At 40.1% G+C, this 21,243-nt stretch overlaps 1 protein-coding gene and 2 long non-coding RNA genes across 7 annotated transcripts; 2 read left to right on the top strand and 1 right to left on the bottom strand.

The window, feature by feature from the left end:
- Positions 1–401: 401 nt before the first annotated feature.
- Positions 402–20,190, bottom strand: LOC101739388 (solute carrier family 22 member 15-like). 5 transcript variants are annotated; one of them, XM_062673141.1, is made up of 6 exons: positions 19,880–20,117; positions 18,570–18,765; positions 17,226–17,326; positions 16,177–16,328; positions 9,457–9,638; positions 402–613 (listed from the first exon to the last, which is right to left on the bottom strand). In XM_062673141.1, exons 1-6 carry the CDS (start codon positions 20,035–20,037, stop codon positions 437–439), a joined length of 966 nt encoding a protein of 321 aa, XP_062529125.1. In that variant the 5' UTR covers positions 20,038–20,117; the 3' UTR covers positions 402–436. The 5 variants fall into 5 exon arrangements, with proteins under 5 accessions (XP_062529125.1, XP_021208380.3, XP_062529127.1 ...); XM_062673143.1 differs by lacking the exon at positions 402–613 and adding an exon at positions 2,514–3,435 and having other exon boundaries at positions 19,880–20,190; XM_062673142.1 differs by lacking the exons at positions 402–613; positions 9,457–9,638 and adding an exon at positions 13,334–13,647 and having other exon boundaries at positions 19,880–20,115.
- On the top strand, positions 724–1,801 carry LOC134200364 (uncharacterized). The gene is made up of 2 exons (XR_009975250.1): positions 724–943; positions 1,184–1,801. It is a non-coding gene; the product is annotated as an uncharacterized LOC134200364 (long non-coding RNA).
- On the top strand, positions 7,313–18,075 carry LOC134200365 (uncharacterized). The gene is made up of 2 exons (XR_009975251.1): positions 7,313–7,442; positions 17,409–18,075. It is a non-coding gene; the product is annotated as an uncharacterized LOC134200365 (long non-coding RNA).
- Positions 20,191–21,243: the final 1,053 nt, after the last annotated feature.

The following is a 21,243-nucleotide window of genomic DNA, read 5'->3' as shown; positions in this document are numbered from 1 at the left end:
ATACTTGTGATTTGACCTCAGGTCAGCTGGGTGGAGGAATTCACATTATGTTACCAAAATATTCCAGTAACCATTTAAAACCAGTATCCTAATTTGTGAGCGCTTCCTCTAATCATGATTGGCACTGGCAAATTGTTCCAAATCACCATTTTATTATTAAAGGAGCATCGCTAGTCAAAGTTGACTAATCCATTGATCATCACACCAAATATTCATCACTTCTGCCTGCGAGATTCGAACACCGTTGCATCGATAGATACGAATGCACCGAGCCTCTTATCCTTTAGGTCACGACGACGTCCAGAAAGCGTGAACTACAATTTTGACCTCAGACTTGTATATTAGTATATCTTCTTCCTAGTCGTACACTCTTGACAGTGGTCGTGGTTTAAAGATTAAAATAAAGTAAAACACACATTTATTCTCCTATTCTATTCTACATAGCAGTTGCAACGGAATTGACTTGTTTCTCCTTAAGAACACTCTCTTCAACTTGACGTACCGTATCCATCAGCGGTTGGTCTCTTGTCTCCGGCGTCAGGATGATAAGTAACCCTGACATTACTGCAGCGCAACCGAAGAATATTGAAGGAATCGACGGTGAAAAGGTCATCTGAAAGTGCATAGCGCGAATTAAAGCTCACAAGACACAACGCAACGCCTCACTAGAAATTTAAATATTGTCCTAGTTAGTTAGGTAAAATATGTTGTATACATCAATGATGTTATAGTAAAAAGAGGTAGATAAGTTACTTGAGTTCGTAAAGTGGCGCCGTAAAACTGAGCTAATTAGCGCACTCAAGCTTAGTCTCGTGAAAGCATTGGTAACGTTGACTGTGTTTTTTGTTCCGCGAAATTTCTTTAAAATGCCGTCTTGTGATATGCGACACTGTAGAAACTATACAAATAAGACTCCCAAAAGTCTAGGGATGACATGTCATGCGTAAATATTAATTTTAAATTGATTTGCTTTTATATTGTTTAAGAAATCCAAAATATTAGCTTAAATTTATTAAAAAAGGCTCGAGTGCGACGGCATATACTCCGGTCACCGAGTGTAAGAGAGATGTCTGTCAAGATTAAAAACAGTAATGTAACAGACAGGACATTTCCATGATATTGCCTACACATTAGCTCACAACAACCGAGAAATGAATTAACAAATTTGATTTTATTTTTAAAGGTTTTCGGCAAATGAATTAAGGTGTAACCAATGCCGTATATTGTACGTAGACAAAGACATGAAGAGGATTGGCGGCCAAATAATAATGAACTAAATGAAAATAAAAAAGTGTGTGTGTCCGCTCCGACGCACGACTGGAGTTTACTGGATATAAAAAATTAAACGAAACAATACGAGAAATAGTTCTATATTACGACAACACGATACACTACAGATTATTAACAAATTAACGAGACACAAAACAAACGACTAACAAATATATGAAAATAGAATAATGAGAGAAACGCGCGATCAGTACGAGGCTTTGTGGCGGACTGCCGGCGCAGCAGCCCGGCGTCACCTGCGATAACGCGGCCGCGCGTTGGCTCCTGATTGGCGCGCGCACGCATCACGCAATCAGGAGCCAATCAGGCGCATAACGCATTTCGTGTGACATGCTAGTACGATTTTGGTCCCCATAATTTTCATACCCCGGGCCTATATATGTAAATCGATTCTAAAGGAGTAAACTCCAAAAATAAAAATATTTGTCCTTCGCTGTTTTATTTCTTAAAAGAATAGTCAGGAGTTCATTTTAAATATATCAATTCTGCTTACTAAACCGTAGGCATCAAACAATTTTATGTTCGTTCTGTGACATTTTAATTGTTAATCTATGAAGTAAGTCGTGACATCGCAACGACACTGCGTAATATATATCCGTCTTGTTTACGGTCTTGCTAGTTAGCATGCTATCTTTTTCACACATTACAACCTTGTCAAGTTAACTCTGCTCACGCGGCTATATGATATTATCATCAACTAATCGTCCATTTAATTCGTCCGCATAATATCGTATAGTTTAGTGTGTTTATAAATATATATAGGTACATACGCCGCGGACAAGCTTGACTTCGTATTAGTACTAATATAACGTATCTACCTCTTTTTACTATAACATCATTGGTATACATTGACACTGTTAAAAAAATTATAACATCTAAAATTTTCGACGCAACAAAATTTTTTGAAGTTAGGCGCGTTATGAAAAATTGATGAGAGTGAAATTTTACGATGCGCGCGCACCGTGACACAAAATTAACAGAATGAAGTTGCCCACTAAATCGCTTATTAAGTTGAGGAAATAATTCTACCAACTTCTCACTGGTGGTAGGACCTCTTATGAGTCCGCACGGGTAGGTACCACCGTCCTGCCTATTTTCTGCCGTGAAGCAGTAATGCGTTTCGGTTTGAAGGGTGAGGTAGCCGTTGTAACTATACTGGGACCTTAGAACTTATATCTCAAGGTGGGTGTTAGATACGAGGGATACACGAGTGAAACACTTGCCTGCTGTTAACACACTGACCTATATTTGTTGAAATACCCCGTATGCGTAGGCACACGCACACATACTTAACATTCCTCCCCTTAGCTTAGATATAATATGTACATAACTACTCTAAACAAAACAAAAGATTATACTAAACTTAAAAAGAAACTTATACTAAAAAAACTGCTTATAGTTAACCCTAGGCCGATTGCGTTTATTCCGTGATGTAAACTCAGGTCTGCTGGCGTTTTGTCGTGCGGGTATGCCATCAGAGCCTTCTTCGACAGACGGGTCTGGTAGGGCCTCAAGAAATTCATCCTCCTCTTCTGCTAACTCGACACCTTGCCGCTGCGGCGACGGTGACGTGATGAGAGGTACTTCGACCGGTAAACTACTATCATCACAAGCATTAGAATTGGTAGCTTCCCCCCTTTCTGAGCTGCCCTCCATCCCAGACCTGTCCTCTTCCTCGTCCCCTGTGTCTATCGGAGTCACTTCATTCGAGGATGATTGTTCTTCTGCTGACAAATTGCCTCTCCTTGAAACCGGTTCTACATCCACATCTTTGTATTCGTGAATACTGCAATCGGTACCCTTATAAGGTATTAGTTGATTTTGGTGTTTTTTAAATAACAAGGAAGACTTACAGTCTTTGACTAAGTACAACACCTTCCCAATTGTCTTTTCAATGAAGCCTTTGCACCAAATAACTTTCCGTTGACCGTATGCTTTTTATATAGAATAAAATCTCCCTTGATAAAACGTTGTTTTTTATTTACTTTGGTCTTATTTTGCGAACACTGTTTAAATTTAACGACATCAGCAAGAGCTGTGGATGAGGGCGATGACGACTCAGGTATAATTTGATCCAGACGCATTCTGAGTTTTCTACCGTAAACAAGCTCTGCGGGCGAAACCCCAGTCAGAGTGTGTACGGAATTCCTGTAATCAAATAAATATTTTAGTAGTTTTTTACTAAATAGACTCGCTCCACTTCCACTAAGCAAGGTCGTTTTTATACCCTTTTTAATAATTTTGACGAAGCTTTCAGCCTGTCCGTTGCTAGCGGGATGATAAGCCGGTGACTTCAAATGTGAAATTCCGTTCAATGTACAAAAATTTTCAAACTCATGTGATGTGAACGATGTACCATTGTCACTAACTAAAGTATGAGGAATACCAAACCTAGACATAAACTCACATAATCTTTCAATCGTGGCTGAAGCAGATGTACTGGATTTCATATTGTAAACCTCCACCCACTTAGTATAAGCATCTACTATTATCAAAAAGGTTTGACCGTTTATCGGTCCCAAGAAATCCATGTGCACTCTGTAAAACGGTTGTGGGGGGTGTTCCCAATGCGCGATCGGGCCCCGTGCTGGAGTCGGTCGCATTTGAATACATACGTCACACGAAGCTATCATGCGCTCGAGCGCGGCGTCGATCCCGGGAAACCAGAACCGTGAACGTGCTTCAGCTTTAGTTTTAACAATTCCCAAGTGAGACTGATGTAACTCTGATAAAATATCCTTTTGTAATGACTCCGGAATTACAACCTTGTGTCCCCGCATCAGACAACCGTTTTCATAAGATAATTGCAACCTACACATATGATATGGCTTTAACCGTTCATCAGACAATTTTTTTGGCCATCCATTTAAGACATATAGAATAACTTTACGTAAAATTAAATCCTTATTTGTTTCGTCTTGTAATTTGACTAACGATACAGGTAAATTACCTTCCACAACAAAATTTATATAAGAAGCTCTATCCAAATCGGGTATCATAGCATCTACACTGTCCCTGCCCTCCGCGGCTGTCCCCGCCTCTCCTAGGCTGGCGCGCGATAAGAAGTCTGCGGTGTTGTCTGTGCTACGAACATATTCAATTCTATAATTACAGCTACTTAAAAACATCGCATACCTCTGAAGTCTGTTCGCAGAAACTTCTGGTATACCTCGACAAGGGCCAAAAATCGATAAGAGTGGCTTATGGTCTGTGCGTAAGATAAAGGGAACCGCCCTGCCATATAGGTACTGGTGGTAACGCCTAACTCCAAAAATAATGGCGGTGGCTTCCTTTTGGATCTGAGAATAACGTTTCTCAGCAGCATTTAGGGTTCGCGACGCAAACGAGACCGGTCGCTCAGACCCGTTTGGTTCTATCTGAGATAAAATGGCCGAAAGACCTGACGGCGAAGCATCGACAGTTAAAATGATGGTCGCGTTATGATTAAAATGAGCTAATACTTGATCCGACGCCAAACATTTTTTAATCGCGTTAAAAGCGTCCTCATGTTCATGTCCCCAGTACCATTTATTTCCTTTTTTTAAAAGCTCATATAACGGCTTTAAAATTGCAGACGCATTAGGAACAAAACTTCTGTAATAATTAATTAACCCTAAAAATGATTGCAACTGCTTAACATTAGTCGGAACCGGCGCATCAGTCATCGCCCTAATTTTCTCTGGCGACTTATGAAGGCCATCTTTATTGATTACATACCCTAAGTAATTAATATCGTCCTTGAAAAATTCACACTTTTCCCTTTGAAGGGTCAAACCCGCGTCTTGTAATCTCTGCAGTACTTGATGTAATCGTAGCAAATGTTCAGTTTTATTTTTCCCGGTTATTAAAATATCGTCTAACAGGCACAACGTGCCGGGCACGCCAGCCAGCACGCATTCGATAGCGCGTTGAAAAATAGCCGGTGAACTGGCCAAGCCAAAGCAAAGGCGGGTATGCTTGTAAACTCCCCTGTGAGTATTTATACAAGTTAATTCCTGTGATTCCTCATCTAACACGAGTTGATTGTACGCACTAGATAAATCCAGTTTACTAAACTGTTGTCCACCATACAACCTAGTAAAAAGTTCAGTTATCGTCGGCAAAGGGTACTGGTCAACAACTAACTGTTTGTTTACGCCCGTCGAATAATCTGCACAAATACGTACGGAACCATTCCGCTTTAATACCGGTACGATTGGTGACGCATACCGCGCGTGGTCAACTTGTTTTAATACTCCGGCCGCCACCAAACGATCTATTTCCTTATCTACTTTGTCTTTTAAAGCGAAAGCTAATGGTCGCGCTCTAATAAAAACCGGTTTTGCATCTTCCTTTAAATGTAATTTAACTTTAAATTTGTTAAACGAACCTAATTTATCGGAAAAAACCATAGGATAACGAGATTGCAACGCGTTAATTATATTGTTTTCATCTACTTGTTTACAATATTGTATCGGCAATAATTCTAACTTAAACTTAGAAATGAAATCGCAACCGAGAATTGGCGGCCCTCCGTCTCGTATGACGCAAACATATAGTAAATGTGATTCATTCGCATAACTGACCTGTAATTGTACTACTCCAATACAAATAATACTATTACCCGTATATGAAAATAATCGTTTTTTTGTTTTAGACAATGGTACATTGTTAAAATATTTTCTGTATGTCTGTTCAGAAATCGCAGTAACGGCCGACCCGCTATCTATTTCGAATTTTAATTCGACCCCCGAAATCGTCACCGTCTCTGTCATGGCTTCCCCTTTAACAGACCTAATATTAAAACATTCACCATCGTCATCGCCGTCATCCACCACATTTGCCTCCAGGTAATTAATTTTTTTGCACATCCTACGTAGGTGCCCCGTGACATTGCACTTTTTGCATTTTAATTTAGCGAACCGACACTGAGACGTATCATGATTACGATAACCGCACACTTGACACTGCACTTTATTGCCGCCATCCTTCAGCCGAAGCGCCCCCGACCGGCCTGCCGCCGTCGATTGCGTCATCTTGAACAGCTGATCGTGTGTTGCGACCTGTACTGCTGCAGTGGTTGCTCCAACTCGCGCGCTGCGCACGCTTTCTGCCATTTCAACCGCCTTAGCCAGCGATAGGGCCGTTAGATCCTGTGCAAATAACTTTTCTCGTTCAGGTCCTGGTAACATCCCCATAACGAATCGGTCTCTGAGAGCTTCCTCCACGTTGGCAAACCCACAATGCCCGGTCAGCCCGCGCAACCTGGCCGCCCATTGAGGGTAGGTCTCGTCTTCTTGTTGTACCGCCACGTAAAATTTATAACGTTCGCCGAAACCACAACGCTTGGGAGTAAAATGATCGTCCAATAGTCGGAGTATGTCTTCATATGGAACATCGGTCAACGTCTTCGGCACCGCGAGGTCCGCTGCTAATTTGTACGTGGCGTCCGTGAGTGCGCTCAGCAATATCGCTCGTCTTTTTATCCCTGCAGGATCACTTGTTCTGCTAATGTCGTTAGCTACGAACCACTGAGAAATTCTGCATTTGTACGTTTCCCATGACTGCAGATTGTGGTCAAAACTGGATAATAATCCGAACATTGCACCGGACATTTTTTGTTAATTTGTACAAAACGGGGTAGGTTCGTATTTCGTCGCCACTGTTAGATACGAGGGATACACGAGTGAAACACTTGCCTGCTGTTAACACACTGACCTATATTTGTTGAAATACCCCGTATGCGTAGGCACACGCACACATACTTAACAGTGGGTGGCGCATTTACATTGTAGATGTCTATGGGCTCCAGTAACCACTTAACACCAGGTGGGCTGTGAGCTCGTCCACCCATCTAAGCAATAAAAAAAAAGAAGAACAAAACAGAAATAGAACCTCTGTTAGTGGCGCATGTTGGCACGCACGCCGCCTTGGTTCACTGTGTATTTATATTTATAATATTTATCCACATGCTTTGAGTTTCTACATTTAAAACACGTGTTTTCATTTTGTTTTCATTATACAAGTGCGAATTTTATATGTGCGTCTGAATTATAATCAGAAATGATTTAAATTGAATATTTAAATCAATACTAATTAATATTAGAAAATATTTGTGAAAAAACTCTGCTCATCAACCTTCCTAAGTGCTCCAATACAATTGAGGTTAACTATCCGTATGTATTATTTAGTAATATAAATGACAAAATTATTATTTAATATAATTCATATTATTAAATTATTAACGTTAAATATTTATTATTAATTATTAAATACTTAAAAAAAAAGAAATAAATTTAATAAAAATAAAGAATAACTTCTTACGCGCGTACATAAGTACACGCACCCTTTTTTTATTGCTTTCATGGGTGGATGAGGTCACAGCCCACCTGGTGTTAAGTGGTCACTGGACCCTATAGACATCTACAACGTAAATGCGCCACCCACCTTGAGATATTATAAGTTCTAAGGTATCAGTATAGTTACAACGGCTACCCCACCCTTCAAACCGAAACGCATTACGTCTTCACGGTAGTAATAGTAAGTAAGTGTTGGGATTGATTGACTTGGACAAAGTGATTGTGACGGGCAAAGTAAAAGGAAAGAGACCCCGCGGCCGATTACCTAGCCGTTGGTGTGATCAAGTAACCGCTCTAACTGGGTTGCAACCGCCATTCGAGCAGCTGAGGACCGGACGAGATGGAAACAGCTCACGAGACAGGCAACGGTCAAGTTTCAGGGACACGACTTTCAGCAATGAAGAAAGTGACGAAGAAGAAGAAGAATTTGGGATTGACATACAAAGCAGACAACATTGCAGCAAAATTGGAAGTTAGAATTTACGGGACGACCATTAAAGTGATCGTTCGCTACAGACATTAGTAAAAGAAACGCTAAAATCCTACGTTACTTTACTTCGTGATTAAAGACAAATTTAGTGGAATTAAAATTGCTTACATTGCTCCAATTATGAAAGTCGCCGTGGCCTAAAGGATAAGACGTCCGGTTCATTCGTGTTGAGCGATGCACCGGTGTTCGAATCCCGCAGGCGGATACCAATTTTTAAAATGAATTACGTATTCAACAAATGTTCACAATTGACTTCCACGGTGAAGGAATAACATCGTGTAATAAATATCAAACCCGCTAAATTAATATATAATTTGCGCAATTACTGATTGTAGGACCTCTTGTGAATCCGCACGGGAAGGTACCACCATCCCGCCTATTTCTGCCGTGAAGCACTAATTAATGCGTTTCGGTTTGAAGGGTGGGGCAACTGTTGTAAAACTATACTTGAGATCTTAGAACTTATATCTCAAGGTGGGTGGCGCATTTACATTGTAGATGGTCTATGGGCTCCAGTAACCACTTAACACCAGGTGGGCTGTGAGCTCGTCTACCCATCCGAAATTATAAACAATCTGTTAGTATCATAAAAACAAATGTCAATGAACTTGTACTACACGTCATCACATCACAACTTTACACATACATTACATTATTATTATGTATCATTTAATTAAAACCATTAAAAATATGACGAATCGAAATGCTGCGGAAACTTTCTAGCAAACGATACTGATACAGTAAATTAAAAATGCATAGAGGCACCTATAATTTTTTTTTCTCCTACCTACGCCGAAAGTTCGGTTTTCCTCCCGCTGTAACAGGGAAGGAAGTCTAACTTTTCCTCCCGCTGTACAGGGAAAAAAGTGTAACTTTTCCTCCCTGTGTACTGACTGACAAGTGCGCATGCGCGTTAGTGTCTACGTATGCTCTCACGCACCTAAAATTCTCCGCCATTGTTCTGCTCGGGTAATTTGCAATATTGTGTTAAGTGTAAAAGTGAAATAAATAAAAGGCAATAAAATTTAATAGTGAAGTATTAAACAAAGATGAGTTCATCAGACAATTCTTATTCAATTAGTAGTAGTTTATTTAAAAATAAAAAAACTGGTAAATTGTTTTTTTATGAGTATGGGGGGGGCTCCGCCCCCCTACCGACGGCCAGGGCTTCGCCCCTGGACCCCGACTCGATACTCCACGAACTTTCGGCCTGGTAGGAGAAAAAATAGTATGTGCATCGCGTGTTTGCTACCTACTTTTCTCCCTTGGTGCACAATGTACTATTTCTAAGATTTTCGCGAATATTGTTCATTTGATTTTGAATATACTAGGTATACTTACCAACATCGGTGTAAGAGGTGCCATCATATTCCCGATCCTAGACGTGAGCGCGCCAAGACCAAGTAATAACCCTCGTACACTAGTCGGAAATAGCTCCATAGAGTATGTTATGATCCCAGTGAAACAACCGGATATCAACATTTTACCGACGAGGAATAACGATATTTTGGTCCATAAATACGCTGCAAAGAATTATTATACGTACGCTTAATTATTATAAATATGAATGAAAACAGGAGTCGTATTATATATATTAAGTAATAATAATTAATTCCGGGAAAAACTGTTTTCATATAACAACTTAAAGTTGCAGTGAATTTTCTTTGGTCGTAATGTTTGTATCTGGCTGGCCCTGACACAATTAAATTGATGACATTTAAAAAGCTAGAAACAGAACAAAATAAAAAGTAGAAATAGTTTACTCGACATTTTTCTATATTTCTTCTTTTTGTCAAAATGAGTGAATCCAATATTTTTTGAGATTTTATGGCCTGATGAGCGAATTTAAGGAAGGTGTTCGATACATATTTAATGTTTTATTGTAATGGGTATACAATATATTGGACAGATGCTTGAATCTCGATAAAGACATTTCTTCCCGATCCACTAGGGATGCTTTTAGGAACCGTTCTCGTCGAGCCCGTCGCCTGCGACGAAGGGTTCGGCGAGCAAATGAACCATCAGACGCAGCAGACTGAGTTTCTCGCCGGATCTTCTCAGTGGATCGCGCTCCGATCCGGTGGTAGATTCTGCGAAGCACTGCTTCTGCTAGGGATCGTGTTAGCAACGCCTCCAGAGCCCCGTGAGCTCACCTACTCGGCCAGTTACGCTGACATAACGCTCTAGGTTACCAACATAGGTGGATTGGCTCTCGATAGGCAGCGGCTTGGCTCTGCCCCTGGCATTGCTGAAGCCCATGGGCGACGGTAACCACTCACCATCAGGTGGGCCGTGCGCTCGTCTACCTACAAGGGCCATAAAAAAAAAAGACACGAGTTCCGAACAATAACTTTTGGACCGTCGTTCACCGGACGTCGATTTACCGAGCAGTTACGCCTGCTCGGTGAAAGATCTTTGTTTTAGTCGTTACCTCCAAAAAAAAAAAGAGAAAAATCTGAAATCATGTCGCGAAAAAAAAATGTGTGCTTCAAAAACTTCACACAATGTCATAATGTTTTCGAATCAGTTCGGGAACTTTAATATAAAGATGAAGCTCGCTCTGGCCGATCCGTTAAGGATAAAGTTGATGGCATATGTAAAACAGTGGAACAAGACCGACACAGTAGTACCCAATTAAGACAAGGTCAAAAAAAAACTAGAGGTTGACCCAAAAACAAATTTGATCCTCTTGAAGAAGTTTGGAAATAGAAATAGATTGCTTTACCCATCACACGAGCTATGCTGAAAAAAACGATATGAATCGTGTACTTGTTTGTGATTCTCTATCGAAAGAATCCGAAAACATAATGAAAAGATTAACCACTGGCGATGAAAAATGGGTTACCTAAGACAAGGACGCGTGAAGACGATCAAAGGACAGGTTGTAGGGTTGGAAGGGCATTATTCATTATGACCCTTTACCGCCGGGCCATTTCTCTATACGGAGCCAAGATCTGGACCCTTAAAGCGGCTGATCGCAAACGCGTTGATGCTTTTCAGATGTGGTGCTGGAGAAGAATGCTGCAGATACCTTGGATAGCGAAGAGAACCAACGCGTCTATCTTAGACCAACTGCAGATCAAGACGAAACTGGCCACACTCTGCCTTTGCCGAGAACTCGAATACTTCGGTCATATTGCTCAGAAAACACCTGACAGCTTGGAGAGACTATTCGTGACAGGGACGATCGAAGGAAAGAGACCGCGCGGGCACAGTCCGACAAGGTGGTTCGATAAAATCCGCACCATACTAGAGATCCCATTCCACGAAGCGCTTCATGCGGCCAGTGGTCGGAAGCGCTAGAGAGATACTACAAGGAGTAAAATCCTGTCGAAATATTATGGTCACGAGCTTTAGCAGTGAGGAAATGACGCGAGGAAGAGGACCGCCGGTCAAAATCATCAGTTCGGTTCTCTGTCGCCAACAGAGTACTGGTGGTAGGACCTCTTGTGTCCGCACGGGTAGGTACTACCACCCCGCCTTTTTCTGCCGTGAAGCAGTAATGCATTTCGGTTTGAAGGGTGGGGCAGCCGTTGTAACTATACTGAGACCTTAGAATTTATATCTCAAGGTGGGTGGCGCATTTACGTTGTAGATGTCTATGGACTCCAGTAACCACTTAACACCAGGTGGGCTGTGAGCTCGTCCACCCATCTAAGCAATAAAAAAAAGATGATAAGAATCAAACGAGACATAAAAGAAAAACGGCTTGGTTTTTCATCACGATAACGCCAGATCACACACAATCGTAGCCACCCAACAAATATTGAGAGAGCTTGGTCATCACCCGCCCTGACCTTGCACCCTCAGGTTTTGACGTTTTGACCTCTTCAGAGTTCTTTAGGTAACGTTAGGTTAACAACAAGAGAGGACAGGAAAACTACTTGTCGCAGTATTTTGATCAGAAGCACCAAAATATCTACCTACAGAATGTAACATTTATATTACAATTAAATGCTAATGAACTATGATAAAAATTAAATAGGATTTTTAAATAAAATACGAAAAAACTTTACCTAAGTAAGCCCCGACTTACAATATGTAATAATATCTAAATAAATAAACTATGATAAAAATTATCTCAAACTTGTATGTAAAATACGACAACTTTTTCTCTAGGTAGGTACATACCTATTATCTTTCTGTTAATACTTACTTGTTTTATAAATAAATACATTTTATGTTGAATTTGTAATCGATATGTCTTATTGTCTGTGCTGTGCACTGTGTTTTAATAATAAACCGTTTTATTTCCAACGATCTTAAAAAGCAGGTTTTTCTTAAAAATTATAGCCCCGGGGTATAGGGCTAATATTGTGATATAATTATGGTTACCTAAATTAAGCAAATCTGTTCTTTCCAAAGAAGTCGGTCCACGGCCCTCTCTTTTGGAGCATCGGTTATAGAGTGCTCTTCCGGGCCTACGCGTAGTTTTTTCTTTGCATTGATGTGTGGACGAGCTCACAGCCCACCTGGTGTTAAATGGTTACCGGAGCCCATAGATATCTACAACGTAAATGCGCCACCCACCTTGAGATATGAGTTCTAAGGTCTCAGTATAGTTAAAACCGCTGCCCCGCCCTTCAAACCGAAACGCATTACTGCTTCACGGCTGAAGCAGGGCGGTGGTACCTACCCGCGCGGACTCGCAAGAGGTCCTACCCACCAGTAATAAACTAATACCTAAAAACTAACACCAGTAATAACAGTAGTCTACTACGCTGACGATACGTACCATACAAAAGATTCCGCTACTTAGGTACCTACCTAGATACAAACGAGACCAATAAAAGCTTGTTAAAATTAATAATGGTTCTCGTAATATTTGAAGTATACGCAAAATGAAAATATCTAAATATCTTATCGTCTATCAGATTAACTATTTCCTAATAAAGACTCATAAAACTTACTCTCGGGCACTTGAGCGGAGCAGAAACACAACGCTGCGGTCAAAATAAATCCAATAATTAAAGACAATTTCCTTCCAATGTTTTTCATGAAATACAAGGAGATTAATTCTCCTGGATATGACATTATGGTTATTAGTAAAAAATTAATGTATTTATCACCGGGAAGCCAAACAGAATTCAACATTAGACCGTAATACACGAAGCTTGCTGAAAATCTACAAAAACACGCCACAAAAACCCTCTTTAAAATCTCTGGAGATTTGAAAATAACATGGAAACCTTCTTTTTCATTTTCTTTTATATCAAACTTTTGTCTCAAGCCCACTCCATCAATGTTAGACAGTTCGTTCATATCCATATTGATTATTTGTTTTCGCCATCAAAATCATTGTATTTTTGGCTTCTTCTGTTTTACCCTTGACTATCTGCCACCTAGGACTCTCTGTGATAAGCCAAATGAAGGATAAGAATAATATTAATGGACTGTATATAATCAGAATCATAGTCTTCCAATAAGGGATCACCATGGCCATACAAGCGAATAGTGTTTCTCCAAAATATATAAAATAGGAAAATAGAACGCCCGCTAGTAAACGTTTGTCCTTTCCGCAGATTTCTAACACTGGAAGTAAAGGAGAAATATTTTAGAAACGAAAATTAATGATTAATTAACGGGCTCACCCCTCGTCTGGTGTTATGGTTAATGGTTAATCTATATCTATATATATATATATATATACCTAGTCAGGTCATAAGTACTGTCACACAGTAAAAACTTTTCTTTTAGAATGCTGGCCACAAAAAAGTTTATTGAATTCGAATTTCGAATTGTTCATGAAAATAAAAAATGTATACTTTTAGAATTTTACTCATTTTTAAATATGGAGTGGACGCTTAAAGAAGACCGTGTTGCAGTTATTGCGTTGCATCGTTGCGGTTACGCGCCAATTCAAATTTTTAACATACTGAAAAATTTGAATATAACCAAAAGATTCGTTTATCATACCATCAAACGATACAATGAAGACTCTAGTGTAGATGACAGGTCAAGAAGTGGTCGCCCTCGGTCTGTTAGGACTCCAGCAGTGATAAAAGCTGTGAAGGCGCGAATTCAAAGAAATCCCAAACGTAAGCAGAAACTGTTGGCCCTTCAGATGAGGTTAAGCAGAACCACGGTGAAAAGGGTGTTAAATGAAGACTTAGGGCTTCGGGCATATCGAAGAAAAATAGGACATCGTTTGAATTCTCGTCTAATGGACCTGAGACTGAAGAGATGCCGCGCTTTGTTGAAGCGATACGCGGGAAAAAAATATCGGGAAATTCATTTTTCGGATGAAAAATTTTTTACCGCAGAAGAGAGCTACAACAAACAGAATGATAAGGTGTACGCACACAGTAGTGAAGAAGCGAGCAACCGTATTCCGCGTGTCCCACGAGGTCATTTTCCATCCTCGCTCATGGTATGGTTGGGAGTTTCTTATTGGGGCTTAACAGAGGTACATTTTTGTGAGAAAGGTGTAAAAACGAATGCAGTTGTGTATCAAAATACAGTCCTGACGAACCTTGTGGAACCTGTTTCTCATACCATGTTCAATAACAGGCACTGGGTATTCCAACAAGATTCGGCGCCAGCTCATAGAGCGAAGAGCACACAAGACTGGCTGGCGGCGCGTGAAATCGACTTCATCCGGCACGAAGACTGGCCCTCCTCCAGTTCAGATTTGAATCCGTTAGATTACAAGATATGGCAACACTTGGAGGAAAAGGCGTGCTCAAAGCCTCATCCCAATTTGGAGTCACTCAAGACATCCTTGATTAAGGCAGCCGCCGATATTGACATGGACCTCGTTCGTGCTGCGATAGACGACTGGCCGCGCAGATTGAAGGCCTGTATTCAAAACCACGGAGGTCATTTTGAATAAACTTTAGTGTCATAAGAATCTATGTTTTGTTAAGTTCATTTTGGTATATGAATAGTTACATAATGAATAAACTAGTTTCAATTATTTTACATTAAACATGTGACAGAATTTATGACCTGACTAGGTATATATAAAAATGAATTGCTGTTCGTTAGTCTCGCTAAAACTCGAGAACGGCTGGGCCGATTTGGCTAATTTTGGTCTTGAATTATTTGTAGAAGTCCAGAGAAGGTTTAAATGGTAGTTAATATCAAAATTCCTTTTGTTTGTTTTAAGTTTATTTTATACAAAAGTTTAGGTCTTTTATTTATCGATTGAGGCACTACGAAGTCTGCTGGGTCAGCTAGTGGTTAATAAAATCTGTTGACATCATAACGTGAAGGCCCTCACTTGTCGCATGAGGTTGAAGATTTAGTTATGTCGCTGTTCTGCCCTTTATGTAGGAATGCATGAACTATTTATTCTGGAAGGAGGGGTGGTGATGGTTCGTATCAGTACGAGCGAGCCCCTACCAATATTTATAAGTAAGTTGAAAAGTAAGTTGATTTTGATTTATTAGTTAGGACTCTTCGTGTAATACGTTAGTGTACAAGTATTAGATTCCTTAAAAACATTGAAATTTGGCAGTTGATTTTGTAAATCGGCATATTCGCATTGCTCAATTCGAGTACACCGAGCTTTTGGCCATAAAGTTTTTTTTAAATTTGGTAAAATTGTTGTTAGCATTTAGCGAAAGTTACACTAGAATGTACACCTAAAGAATCAATTATTACATAAAGCTAGGCTGAGGCACTGTTGATGATACTACGGCTTTTAATGAAATGATTTAGTTCCACACCGGATTCGCGAGCACTTCTTATCAGTCCACAGACGTCCACTGCTGGACATAGGCCTCCCCCAAGTCTCGTCACAAAGACCGGTCCTGCGCTGCCTGCATCCAGCGGACCCCCGCGAGCCTCAATAGGCCATCGGACCACCTTGTGGGAGGCCTACTCACGCTATGTCTTTCGGTACGCGGTCGCCACTGAAGAACTTTCCGGCCTCAACGGCCATCCGTTCTACGAGCATGTGTCCTGCCCACTGCCACTTCAACGACGCAATTTTTGGGCTATGTCGGTTACCATGATTTTCCTGCGAATCTCCGAATCTCTTCGATCCTCCTCAGCTAAACTTTACAAAGGCTTACCTACGTAACTACGTAAAAATTTGAAAACTTTTATGAGACTTACTGAGCACCATACCCGAAGTGTATGTACCGCCAGACATGCAGGCCTCTAGGAATTCGACCATTACGTAAATATACCAGTTCTTGACTAGGACTTTTAAAACCCCCACAGCGCTGCCGACGATACATATTACAAGCGCCGGCTTACGACCCCAGCTGGAAGACATGTTATTGATTTATGAAAACAATTAATTCACTTAGCCTTAACATGAAAACGTACATAGTAAGTTTCTGAACACATTAAACCAAATATCGATGATAACAGTCGATAACTCTGACGTGTTTTTTCTCCATCATGTTTACGAATTGCTGACTAAAACAATCCATTACTGTGGCTCTAGTGAACAAGCAGTGTACAGGCCGAGAAAACTCTAGAAGATATATACAGAGCTAGATTGAGATGATTTGAGTAAGACCTGAATCGCGCTATAAATAATTTCAAAATAAACAAGTTCATTCGGATCCCTCCTGGCTAAGTAGTGGTGGAAGGGCCCATCCGTCCTAGCTGGGTTGGAGAGGACTCCGGACCAACCTTACCGTTTAATCCCAAAAAAAAATCCCTTCTATGATTGTTTTTTTTTATGCCTGAGTGATTACTGGTGGCCCGGAGGCCTTTCCAGTTTTACTAGGGCAGGTGGGCGAGCAAGAGCTCAGCCAGGAGGGGTGTGATTTGCTAACAACTGCCCGAGCGCCTCCAAAGTAGACCAAACAACTCAAGGGTAGCTGCTTCGCATATGAAACTATTATCGGATCGGAATCGCGACCCGCTGAGAAGATCCGGCGAGAAACTCAGCGGGCTTCAACGATTGCAGAAAGTGCCGAAGTAGCCCTGAATTTGCGATAATGAAGACCGTGTGTAATCGCCGCACGATCACAAAAAAAAAATATCTCTATAAAAATATATAAAATAAGCATAACTCTCCGTTAAATTTGAATTTAAAATTGTTTCTATATTTTTCCGCGATTTTAAATTTTTTGTATTCGGAAACAGTGTACCAACTACCAACTGTGTTTTCATAGACTGATTGAAGTCTGTATTCGTTGTGTACTCACACGTCGTAAATCCACCCGGTGACGAACATTGAAGTCATCATGCCGAAGCTGTGTATGGTACCAATTAGATTAGATCTCCACGGTTGACATCCCAAGTTCAACTGTAATTTTCAAATCGTTGATACATTTTATGATCATCAGTAATCATTGATACTATTCTATCACATAATCTCGTTTTTGCAGGATAGCCGCCGGAGCCGCATGGTTCATCCGAAATGTGGACATGGACCTAGAGTCCAGCAAGTACCTATAGTCAGCTTCAGTGCGCCACTTCGAGAAAGCGGCACGACACGAGCACGTGGCCACCGGTAATTACATTCCCGATCCTACGGACCAGTCTGGTAAGCACTCTAAAGAATAGTAAACAGTCGACGTCGCCAAAAACACCTCATTTCGTATCCTCCCGATCCGCTAACGGCGCTTTTAGGTACCTCAAGCACCGGCGAACAAAGGAACCCACAGACAATACCGCCTTTACCATAAGGGCACACGGAGCCCGTGCCGAAGGCCTCCATTCTCAGGGGGCCCCGAAGGACCGACAATTTGGTTACCAATTGTAGTCGAGAGCGGTCATTTTCGCAGCTTAAGAGAATAAAAAATGAATTGCGAACAACAATGTTACAAGAACGGCTGAGTAATTTGTCAATTATGGGCATAGAAAGTGATATCCTTCAAAAAATTAACTTTAAAGATATAATGGAATATTTTGCTGAACAGAAATCCCGAAAGAAACCATTATCGTAATCGTAACCAAAAAACCAGCAGCATTCTAATATAATTAATATTATTATTTCATACTGTATTTGATTACCTATAATAAATGGTCATACTCAGTAAAAAAATGTTATTACAATTCGCTTTTTTACTTTCCAAAAGGGCCTCAAATTCTTGTGTGCCCAAGGGCCCCAGCCTAGTTTAAGACGTCCCTGCACAGACACAGTGCTTTACTGAATACTCTACCACCGGATCGGACTCACAAAACACTGCAATGATCCGTTGAGAAACTCAGTGAGTCATGTCTTTAAGTTAAGTTGCAAAAGGCGACCGGTGCCTGGAAAGCCTAAAAGCATCGAGAGTTCCGGATTAACTCTTCCGACAAGTCATTTTTGGGCAACGACGGCTGTCGTCAGAAACGCTTGTAGCGAGCGCACTTTTTTTAATTTCACAGACAAACGTAATGACGAATATTTCGTAAATTTGAACAGCTTGAATTTAGAGATTTTATTTATCGTGCTAATATTGAAACAACGCATGTGTAATTTTAAAACCATACTAAAGGCGCAGGGAGACGGTAGTTCAACGCAACATGACCGTCTCAGCGAATGACAATAAAGTCCACCTTGCCTCAGCAACTACAGTGTTGTTACTCTCGTATATCCACTCGGTGCACTGGACTAGGCTGTCAGTGAAACTACTGCTGTTGCAAGTCCCATAGTCGTCTTTGAGGACGGGTCTGTAACAACGATCAATCATCTTGTTCGGCCACCATGTAGGGTTCTCCGCTGTCGACATGTTGTTCTCGCATTCCGACACTTTGCATCTGAAATTTATTACTGTACATCCTTAAGCTGACAATGCGTTCGTTTACGATGCAAAGCAGTTTAGGCGGTTACAAAGTCCACCGCTGCGTCTAGGTATGAGCATTTCAACCGATTTTGAAGAACCTACAAAAGGGTTGACAAAAAAAAGAAAAGAAAAAAGAATGGGAGATGACAGTGACAGAAGAAGAAAGTAAGAGAATGTAAGTGTTGGTAAGAGTGTTAACTATGAATGTGGAAGGCTATAGAGGAGGAGGTAGACCTAAAAAAAAGGATGGATTGTGTGAAAGACGACATGTGTAAGAAAGGAGTGAACGAAGAAATGGTATATGATAGAGGAGTTTGGAACAAGAAAACATGTTGCGCCGACCCCAGGTGACTGGGAGAAGGACAGGTGAATGAAATGATGAATGACAGAAGAAGAAAGATAAGAAAAAAAAATAGAGGCTTTTATAAAAGCCGTATTGAGATATGGACATAAAACACGTACACAAGCGTGCTTTATTAAAGAGAATCTAGATGAAAGGTCTCTCACGCGTTTCGGTTTCAGGAATTAAGTAGTCGGTATGCATCGTTGCCTCGACCTCATCAAGCTTGGAGGGGGCATTTACGTTCTGATATCCAAGGACTACGAAAAAACTTAATATAGGGGGGCGAACCAATCTCACAAGGACATCGTATTTGTAGCGAGTCTGAGTGCGGCCCTGCGCTGAGTACGGCCCTGCGCTGGAGCATCGCACTTTATATAATATTCGTCGGTACTCGCAAAATGTTTTCATTCGGTTGAGTTCGAGACAAAACATACGCTGGTGCTTCTCTATTAACATTTGTATTATTTGATCGCTATTTAATTAAATATAAAATTATAATTAGTGGTATCATTTCACTGCAACAAAACTATAGTTGGTACCACAATTGGTGACCCCGACGTGATTTGAACACGCAACCTTCTGATAGTTGGTACCACATATTGATCAAATTGACTCGCCCCGGCGTTCTGGAGTTAAATTGTACTACGGGATGTGAGTAGAGCGTTTTAGATGCGTTCTCGAACATGATGAGAAGTTGAGGATGGAGGAGGAGGAAGCCGTGTTCAAGTTCATAAAAACGACTCACCTGTATTTCAGATCGCCAGAAACAAAAATAAAATTAATATCTATTAGTGTCAGGAAAACAATAGTTATGCCTATGTAAGCGTATTGTACAATTTGATATTTACCGAAAACATCAAATATTTGCAATAAACTGTATTGAGTCGACGACGCCCCACTCATATTTAATTTTATTTGAACGGGCGTCCGTCTCGTTGCGTTCGTTCTTACTGAATGGACGCGGTAGTTTATCCTCAAAACAAAAGGTTTACAACGAATTGTTTTAATTTAATCTTTAAACGACAAAAAGTCACATGTATTTCGAATTTATTTTATTATTTATTTATTACTACTATCTTACATAATTGAGGACGTCAGCGCAAAAGTGACCTAAGCTTATAGTATTGAGTTAATAAGGTTCGAATTTACCTTTACAATACTTCGTAGGCAATAAAATACGCGCTAAAATGATGTTTATAAAGACTGTTGTTATTATCTATGGATGAAACTAGGGATAGGCCGATTTTGCATCAAAATTTATTATGTTTTAAATAAGTTGCATTACATAAGCACGAATATGAATTTTTTTTAAATTTGAAAATTTAGGGTCCCTGTGTTATGCGTAGGGTAGCGAGGGGGAATGGCGCGGCGTTCACTTAAGGCAATGGTGTATATTTTGAAATATTTATTAAAAATCAAAATTAAGAAATGTAACAAAGTCTTAAACTATTGCGTAATCAACAATTCAACAACAAAAGCATATATCTTTGACCTACTAGTAACGGGAAAACCTTTTAAAAAAAACAGGGTTGAGCGGCATTGCCCCTGACTTTGGGTAATGCCGCTCAGGGTTAGGGGTAATGACGTTCTAACATGTTTTCTTTAGAATGTAATGAGTAAGATACATTTTAATAAAAAATATTATTGAGGTCAACCATAAACAATAAAATTTATGTCTACAATCACAAATTAGCATCAATTATTTGTAGGTATGATTAGCCTGTTTCAATTCAACGAATGCCTATAATAAAGCCTTAGATGTAAAATCAACTTAAATTATTATAATCAGAGGCCAGACGAATTAAAAGTAACTAGAGGTCCCGCAGTAGTCGAAATTCGACAATAATTATTTGGAATTGTAAGTTTGTACACTATTATGATTGTATATTATACTTCTATAATCAAAAAATTCGCCAAGACTACACTATAAAAAATATTAACAAAGACAAACAATATAATAATATAATCTATTCTCAATTTGACAACAGACGTCAAGAACTAAAGTTTGACAATAAATAGTATGCATGCGTGTGTGCGTCAAATATATGGTATGTAGTGTGTGTAATGTTTTTTTATTGATTTAATGTATCTTTTATGCATTATTTAAAA

The sequence above is a fragment of the Bombyx mori genome, chromosome 16 (genome assembly GCF_030269925.1).
Source record: "Bombyx mori chromosome 16, ASM3026992v2".
NCBI lineage: Eukaryota > Metazoa > Arthropoda > Insecta > Lepidoptera > Bombycidae > Bombyx > Bombyx mori.
The sequence above is the reverse complement of the archived record's forward strand: the minus strand, read 5'-3'. Positions and strand labels throughout refer to the sequence as shown.